This window comes from Setaria italica, chromosome IX (assembly GCF_000263155.2).
Source record: "Setaria italica strain Yugu1 chromosome IX, Setaria_italica_v2.0, whole genome shotgun sequence".
NCBI lineage: Eukaryota > Viridiplantae > Streptophyta > Magnoliopsida > Poales > Poaceae > Setaria > Setaria italica.
The window spans coordinates 33,027,293-33,037,032 of NC_028458.1; the positions used below are offsets into that span (position 1 = coordinate 33,027,293).

Sequence of the window (9,740 nt, forward strand, 5' to 3'; positions counted from 1 at the left end):
TGCAATGGAATTGATTTTGAGTGTTGCAACTTTAGTGAAAACATTGAAGCTCACATTCAGCAGAAAAATATGTACTGTTGAATTCTATTTGCTTCGTACTTGGGGATTATATTTTTTACCCCAAAGTTAAGGCTAAATATTGGGATGGTTCCAATGTGTAAATCTTGGAACAGCTGCATCAGGTTTCCTTTGACGGTCTCCCAAAGCATTTAATAGAACTCAGCCGGGAAACCATCCGGACCGGATGCTTTACTATGTTTCATCTCAAAAATCGTATCTCAAATCTCCTTAATTTTCTGTAAAAGTAGGTCTTAGAAATTCATTTTCCTCTGGGGAATGTTGTCCTTTATCAAGATTAAAAAGCATTAGCCTAGGAATCCCCAAATAAACATAGGCCTTTAAGTTTGCTTGTCCCTCGATTTTCGCATTTTGATGTTCTTAAGAGAAAATTATCTCATGTGTTTGCCATTGGCCACCATTTGGAAATATTTAGTGTTATTAGCCCCGAAAACACATCTATCACCTTTGCACGTTGGTAGTATTTAGTTTCCCCATGAAACAGTTCAGATAAATCATCCCAGGCCTTTTTTCTAAGTAAAACTATGGGGGAGTTCCCCACACAATTATTGTAACACCCCATTCTCCAAAGTCGCACCGTCCAGCCCTTCCGAGGGGCGAGCACACGTACATATAGCACCCTGCTTACACTTTCGTTCTCGCTTCGTGTAAAAGGATTAATCCGAAGGTGATATAGCTAGTTGACAAAAGTTTATAAGTTGGCTCCACCCTTGCTCAATGGTACTAAACATGCGCACCTACGCTCATGGACCATACTAGGCCAACCAAATTAGGCCGGGTATCACATACACCCCCTTCTTAAAGACCCGACATCCTCATCTGTCCAACTTACCCACACTTGGAAAAATATCCAGGAGCATTCCCTCTTAGCGCACGATTGTACGTTCAGTGCCGGCGCCATATGCCATGCCGTGTGTCCCATCCAGAGCCCATATGCGCCATGAGCCATATGCTCACACATTGACCCGTACGCGTAACCGCAAGGGTCGGCTCTGATACCACTTCTGCCACACCCGATTTAAAGGCAAAACCAGTTACATGAATCACACATGCACCAAGATCAAATTACACATATGTGATGATTTCAATAAATATCAAAGATAATGTCATAGCGTAAAGAGAATATATAATTATTACTTGACCGATAGTCTTTTAAACCGAATAGCAAAAAGAGTATTTATTATCGTAGCGGAGCTTCAACGAAAATGGCGACTCCACATGCATTTGACTGGGGGAACACATACACCTAGAACTCCTCCCAATCTTGAAGAACCTCCTCAATGCGGACTTGTTCTGAGCATCGGTTTTAGCAAGGATGAGTACACTTATGGTTGGTACTCAGCAAGTGTGAGAAATATGTAGTGTAAGGCCATTCAAGGATAAGCTATGGTTTAATAGTAATTCAACATTTTATTTGGTTGGTCAAGTTTTGTTAGCATTTACTAAATATAAGTTTATACCATCCGCATTAAGCATAAACATAAATAAAGATAACAGAAATAAATAACAATAATTTAACTTGAATTCCGATAATTTAAATATATGAGAGTCCAAGCCGCTCTTAACCGTGAGCATGGCTGATTGATCAGTTTTACACTCTATGGAAGTTGCACATCTTTACCCACAAGTTGCGTAAAAGTTAAAAAGAAATTTAGACCCAACTATGCTGTGCGGGCCAGGCACAATACCACACTTCCGAGGTGTGATTGCATAGGGACACTACGAGGCCTTTAAAGATTCCCTAGTAAGTGGTAACCCGCTAAGGTTCCAGATCGAAACAGAGCGTAAACCTCGCTCAACACTGCGAAGCTACCATAGAGTAGATCAGCCTAAGGTCCGTGTTTGTAACAGCCCAAAAATTTAAATCTAAAAATCACTTGAACTCAAAAACTTCAAAACCTATTTTAAAATCTAATTTCAAAATATTGCAAAACTATTCTCGAGCTCAATTCGTTTTCCATCCATAATCCATCACCATCAACCTGCTAATCCCTTCTTTCATGCTAATCCCTTCTTTCATGTGTGCTCTCCCACACAAACTTGCCACCTCCCTTCCATCATCTCCCACACACGCAGCATGCACCTTAAGCATGCACAAAGCAGCATAGAGCCGCAGACAATAGCAACACGAATGCTGCACGCAAGCTTCACGCACCAGGGGCCCCTCGCCGTGCTCGCCTGCTCTGCTCGAGCGACAGCCCGACCCCGCGAGGCGACCACGCCCTGCTGCCGGCACCACGTCATGCCACCCCTTGCCGCATCCCTACCTCAACCACGCCACTGCATTCAAGCTTGCCAGCCCTACCGCCTTGTCGCATGCGCCGTCAACACCGCGTCACCTCAGCACCACCGCCGCAGCAAGCCGACGCTCTCAAGCTGCCACCCGACCACAGTGTCACCATTTATGGTGAGCACGTGAGCTGCTGGCACAGCTCCACCCTCACCGCCTATAAAAGCCACCCCGAGCTACTCTCCGTCGCCATCCCTTCTTGCGCTCTCCCTCTTCGTTCTTCGACAACAAGCCGCCACAGCTCGATTAGCTTGTTGGTAAGCACCACCATACCTTCCTCTACCTTGCCCAAGCAGCAGCCCGCAGCCCTCCATATCCTTGCCTACACCAAGCTCCCCAAGAACTCTAGAGCCACATCCATGGCCGCCCATGGCCGACCTCCTTCCACCCCTCACCTCGACCAGGAACTCCCAAAAACAAATACCCTCATCCTCCTCTCTCTCCCCATGCCCTCGGATCCGGAAATGGAGGACCAGAACCCAACTCCGGCGAGCCCCTGTCGATGGGCATGGTGGTGCCACCTGACAAACCGTGTCGTCCTCTAACCATGTCTCTTTGACTATCTCTCCTCCTCTCCGTTATTTCCTTCCCAGGCCAAACACATCAGTCAAGCCATAGATCAAGTACTGACTGAGTGAGCCCAAAAGCATCAATGGGCCATTCACATGCAATTGGTCCCGTTAAACCCAACCGATTTATGTTAATCAATTTTCGAATTAATTAAATAGCCAAAGTCATAACTACAATATCTCATCGGTCTCAACTCCAATTCACATGATTCTTTTTTCTAAATTCTTCTAAAAATATATATTATCTATCCCTCGTATCCTTATCTCCATTTGAGCTTATTTTATTTTGTGTTTTTGCTTGTTTGTGTTTGTTTGTCTTTTGCGCCGTCGTTGCTGTAGCTGATGGAGTGATCGAGGAGGAGAATCACTTTGGAGGCAGTACCGTGAGCCGGAGTATGAAGGCCAGGACCACGAGCTGGAGTGAGAAGCCCCATGTCGCGAGCCGGAGCTACCTGAAGGCTTTGAAGATGGCAAATCCAACCTATTCCCTTTTGATCATATTTATCCCAGTCTTCAAACACAACCTATAGAAGCCTTTTTATAAATTACATCAAGCTATATATATATGCTCATATTATTTTACTACTTGATCTAGTTAAAACCCGGTTGGATAGCGACTCCCTGAATTGATATATCTTGATTATACCTTGACTACTTAGGATTTTTCGCTAGACATGATACACTCCTTTTAGCCGATTACCTTGATGTTAATACGCTTAGAAACTGGTTACTCAACATCATTACTACTCATTTTACAAATGCAATGGTTTAACAGAAGATAAAAATATGTGTTGAGTGTGTTGGTGTGAGTATGGATTGGGATTTTGGAAAAGTGATAGTAAACAATTGGTGTTGGTGATTATTTATATGGGGAGGATCAGGGCTCCTTGTGTGGGACGCCTTGGAGTATTGACTCGTGCCTATGTGGCTGAGTAGGGGAGATATCTGCCTTGTCCTAATTAAGGACCGCGTTGATGTGTCATCTTGCCTAACCCAACTTATCGTACAACCACTCGACCTTTGTGTGTGGCAAAGGCTTAGTATAAATCCCACTAGCTAGTCTGATAGTCGTCCATAGGCAAGTGCGCAACGGGAGGCCAAGAGCATTCGTAAGCAAGTACTGGATTAGTGGCCCGGTTGAAGACCTCATAGGAAGGTCAGGAACCCCTTGGTTAGCTCTCGTGGATGACTAATGTGTTTGGCCTGGGAAGGAAATAACGGAAAGGGGAAGAGATAGTCAAAGAGACACGGTTAGAGGACGTCGTGGTTCGTCAGGTGGTGCCACCATGCCCACGGATAGGGGCTTGCCGGAGTTGGGTTCTGGTCCTCCGTTTCCGGATCTGAGGGCATGGATGACGAGCAGGCCCCGACCGTCAGCGGTGGAAGCAGAGGAGCGTGGGCACGGTGCGGGTTGGCGCAGTAGCTGGGCCGAGGTGGAGGCGGGCTGGCCTGCTGGGCTGCCGTTGGCACTGCGCTGCTACTGCGGCTGGGCCGGAAAAGAGAGATGGGCCGAAAGGGAGAAAAGAGAGGGAGCGAAAAGAAAAGGGTTTCCTATTTGATTAAAAGAGTCAAACAAATGAATTCAAACATAAATTTGAATTCAAGCAAGAAAAAATAATGCACCAGCATGAATGCAACAAAGAACTCCTATGATCCATTAATTTATTTTGAAAAAGATTTAAATGCCTAAGAAAAATTAAATGCAACCTTAAAATCTTAGACACATGCATTTAATTTCTAACAAAGTTTACTAATTTGGAAAAGTTGAAAATTAGGGTGTTACAATCTTCCTGGGCCTTATCAAGCTGATATCGCTCAGTCTCAGATAAGGCTTGCTTTTCAACTGCAATTTTGAGATTTTTAATGCCATAATGAAGGGAACATTTTTGTTCTGAAATGCTTACGTAGAGGTCCCATTTTACTGTTCCACCGCTGAACAAAGTTATGGCCTCTCACCGGTTTGTTCCAAATTTCTACAGCATGGTCATAGAAACCTTGACGAGAGAACCAGCTGAGTTCCATTTTGAACTGCTTACTTGTTCCAATGAAGGCTGGAGTTCCGGTATCCAGTTATAGCAGTGTATGGTCGGCAACACCTCTACCAAGAGCGTGTACAATAATAACCATCAGGTATTTGAACTACCATGCATTCGGTCGTCATTAAGACTTCGCCGAGTTTTCATACGTGGGTTGGGGAAGAGAATTTTCCCATGTAAACTATCTTTCTATTAAATCAATTTCCGCAAGATCAAAACTATCTACGACAGCATTAAATAGGAAAGGCCACATGTCGTAAAAGCGGTCATTATTCTTCTCTTTCTTATTTCTCATTATATTGAAATCACCGCCGTTAAGAGTAGGAAGTAGTTTTGTTGACAGGAGCGTAGTACCAATTCTGACAAGAAAGGAGTTTTAAATTTCTCATGTGCTGGACGGTATACGGCCGTAGGTACCCTCTTGAAATTATCAGTCATATTGGAGAGATGGAATTTAATGTAAAATTCCCAATTAGCGAAACTTCTAAAACAGTAGCATTCACTCCAAGAAGAATACCTCTGCTCCAGACCTACCTCTTGGAGGGAGGCAATACCAAACAAAATCAGTGCCCTAGAGAGTCGTGCAAGTTTTGTTTTGGCATATCCTGCTTTTTCCGGTTTCCATGACAGTATTAAAATCGAGACTGTTATATATCATTAACTGATGTGGAGAAATTTCTTCACATAACAGCAAAGAAACTAACATGCAAAGCCAATACGATCAACTGCTGGAGTTAATGAATGACACACCAGAAACACAATAGTAAAGGTACCCAATAATACAATATAGTTATATGAAATGCATACAGTAACGATGGTAGCTGGTCAAACAACCGATGCGGTAGACAAGAGTAACGACCTCACATAATTTTACAATAGGGGGACATAAAAATTAGGCAAGTAATTGCTGGATGTCCACTTCATAGTTTTCAAGTCCACACAATGTAGTTGGTCAATCTCCACATGGACAACAGAGCCACGCTGACACAATGATGTTTCTCATCTGGCCAACCGGAACACAAACTTACTGTTGCAAAAGCCAAAATGTTATTATATTGTAAAATTGCATCCTTTTCATAATGTAAATATTGTTAAATTCATAGCGAGGAATTCATTTCCAAGCTTTATGAGACAAAAAGCAAGATTACCGACAGAAAATAGCAATGAAGAACAGTTGAATCCACAAACTAAAAGATGATCTCAGTGGCAAATAAAACTTAAGCGACTCAGTGCCAAAATCAGGACAACAATTGATCAGCTTCCATCTCGGGCACAAGTACAATTTAATCAATTCAATAGCCACATAGGCTAAAGAGTAAATATCTCGGTACAAGAGCAAATATTAAACTTCCCTTGCTATCTTTCATCATGAGACTATAAAAAAATGAAATATGACACGAGAGAGCATTTTGGATCATTTAACTGGTATCAAATATATGTTAATGTTAATAATGAGAAAAAATGTTAATACTCAGGAAAAATGAAATCATAGCAACATTTTGTTTTCTAGTAGAAACTATGTAGAAATTACTAATGGAAACTATGATCTTAAATATTAAGAAGCACAATAAGCTTGGTTTTTTTTCCAAAAAATAATATGGCTCAGATCTTGGATACTGCATTACCTTTCAACCAATAACTCATGGTATCATATTCCAGACAATCATTTTATGCTCCAGAAATTTTTTGAACTTCATTATCATGTCCAGTATTAAGATGCATACCTATTAGCACAAAGAAGCTCAAACAAATGAAGACTTAACATAATGGGACAAATAAAAAGGACAGAGCCACAGTAAGATCATATTTAAGTTAATAAATAACAGTAAATGAAAAAATGCACTTTTGAATACTACATTAGGGTCCAATAAGCAAAAACCACATTTATTATTGAATGCAATGTAGTATTCTGTCCATGTCTATCTCAAGGTGGGAAGAAGCACAAACACACCCAAACTAATATATGAATGAACTCTGACATAAAATGACTGTAGCTATTCAGACTAAATAAACATGGCTATGAAAGACAAAGATATCACATTTTTCCTTGTACAAATGGACTTGCTAGTTGATGTAGAACTCCTCAGCAGTGCTAAAACCAAGATATTTTTAAGACAATGTAATGAGCAAAAACAAGCAGTTGTCACTGAAATATTGGATAGGTACTAAGTTTTCAGCTCATAAATGCAACAATTAAATACTCATTTGACATGTACATTGGTTCAAGCATTTTTGAAAAGTACTCATATTGAACATACGAGAATTAATCAAATATCTAAGGCTGAAAATAATAATTGCACTATGTCTAACAATCATGAGTATATATTATTTGTAGCACAATTCATATCAGCACGCACATAGGTACACAGGCTAGATACCTACATTTTTTTATGCTTCTAATCTACTGGATGTGTAGCATGTACGTAGTGATCAAAACAGTCACAAATCTATATATGGAGCCACAAAATTCCATAGTGTATCAAATAGCTCAATATAAATCATGTGAATATTTATTCCATGGCGTCTTGTGTCAAAACAGGAAAAATCAATCAGAATCCATCACTATATTTTTTCGACAGTCCATCAAGCAACCAAAGAAAGAATTCGTACAATTAATGTGCAAATTTTTTGTTTAGCAATGAAGGAAATGAAAGCCATTCTGTCAAATAATAATAAAAAATAGCTTGGCTTTCTGTCAAATAATATATATTTTTTACCTGGGGTGTAGAAACTTGAGAATGGATGACCAACTTTGAAGGGATATGTTTTAGGAAGTTTCTTAACCTTCCTTGACTCAAGATTCACCACGTAGACAACTCGACTACTAGTCTTTCTGAAAAGCACATTACCATCACCATCCGACGCTAGTATTACTAGGTGCATCCACAAATCCTCTGGCAGCCCAAGAGAAAGAACGCTGCTCAGATCAATAGTATTCACAAGCATCCATGTTGCAACACCATCACCATCAGACGTCCTCTTCCATACATGTACAGTAAAGACCTTTTGAGCCACGAAGCTGAGACCACCACCATCAGACAGCTTAATCAAGAATTGGGACCTGGCAGTGAAAAAGTCATAGAAGTCGAGTGCATACGGTACATCAATGATTACTAGGTTTTGTCTAGACCAATCAAACTCAAGGATGGCAATCTTCTCTTCAATAAGCAACAAGCAAATGGAATTCCTGAAAAGTTGGCTACCATAGGTAGCACGGGTTGTCCTGATTTGCGGCGGCCGCATTATCCAGAACAAATTGCCCCATGCCCTGGTCTCTGATGAGTAAACACAGCCATAAAATCGTTCACTGTCTCCAGCTACTACGACCACCTGGAAGGGATCCGAGTGGCAAGCACCGTGTATGTGGCCTCTGTCGGTGGAAGCGCAAACAATTGCTGCAGCTGTCAATGTCATCTGATAGGGGCTGAACGATGAGGGCTTCGAAATTCGGCACAGCTTGCCGGTGATGGGTTCCCACACCATGAAGTATTGCTTTCCCACGTCGTGCATAAGGACGCGGCCATGGTGGCAGCAAAGAAGGTTAGTCCCAATAGGGACCTCCAATGCGAAGCGCCTAACTGGGATTTCATCCGGCGGATCCAGCATCGGAGTGAAGATGATTCTTCCCCAGTTGCAATAGAAGAGGCCGAGGAGAGGGGGCTTCCTGTGGTGGGCACAGAATTCGTGGAGGAAACGGGGGTTGGAGAGCACGCGGAACCAGCGCTTGCAGACGAGAGAGGCGTGGAGGAGCGAGGATGGCAGCGCCGGTAGGAGGAGGAGGCTGTCGGCGATGAGGTCGTCGTTCTCCAGCGGGGACACCAGCGCCGCTGATCCGTTCGTCTCGCCCCCATCGTCGTCTTCGATCGTGACCCTAAGTCTCTGTGGGGAAAATGGTGACTCTAAGCATGGAAGTATGGAACACACATCTAGGGTTTCGGCATTGGGGAATTCGAATACGCGGCAGGAGAATAAGATAGTAAGGGGCGGAGTAAGCGTACTTGCGAACGCGAGGATGAAGGCGGGCGCTCTGTTGCCGGCGGCTGCTTGCTGCGGAGGCGCCGGGTCGGCTGGCAGGAGGGGCGGCGCGACATCCTCCAGGCTGGAGGTCGACCAGGAGATGAGAGTCTGCTGCAGCGGCAGTGAGGTGAAGGGATAAAGACTGCTGGGGAAAGATGGGGATGCATTCCGTGAAAGCTATGTGAAGGGATAAACACTCTGAGTCAGGCTCAGGGGCTTTTTGGTCAAATCAGCATGTCGCCTTGAGGACGCCTTTGTTTCTTTTTTTTTTCTTCGCAAACTTTGTGTTGCGTTCTTCCGATTGAGCAGCATGTACTAGTAAACAACAATTGCCTTTGAATTCCTCTGTATCCTGGCTATTAAAAAGACACTATGGGTTTGTCGGGAGAGGAAGATGCTAGTTAATTAACTCTCACAATCAAAGTAGTGGAAATGCTAGAAATGGGCACGATCTAATACTGTGTTCGTTCAAATAAGAGCGAATCCAAGATTCAATTTGGAACCAAACATATGAGCCGCCTTCCTCTGGAACATGTACTACAAACAAAGGGTTTTCAAATCCATGAAATTATAAAGGACCGGAAGCTTGCTGATTTTTTATAATACATCTTCTTGTAATTGTTTGTACTGCTTCGTGCTTGGTTCAGCACCTCTACTCGCTTCCGTACTGGCATCATCACAGGCTGCGAGAGGTAGTCAACAACGAAGATAAGCTTCCGCTTCATCAGCTGCCAAATCTTCTTCTACTTA

General features: G+C 42.8%; 1 protein-coding gene across 1 annotated transcript; it reads right to left on the reverse strand.

Annotated features, from left to right (window-relative positions):
- Nucleotides 1-6,617: 6,617 nt before the first annotated feature.
- LOC111258497 lies at nt 6,618-8,501 on the reverse strand. Its single transcript, XM_022829851.1, has 2 exons — nt 7,691-8,501; nt 6,618-6,697 (listed from the first exon to the last, which is right to left on the reverse strand). The coding sequence occupies exons 1-2, from the start codon at nt 8,481-8,483 to the stop codon at nt 6,642-6,644; spliced, it is 849 nt and encodes a 282-aa protein (XP_022685586.1). The 5' UTR covers nt 8,484-8,501; the 3' UTR covers nt 6,618-6,641.
- Nucleotides 8,502-9,740: the final 1,239 nt, after the last annotated feature.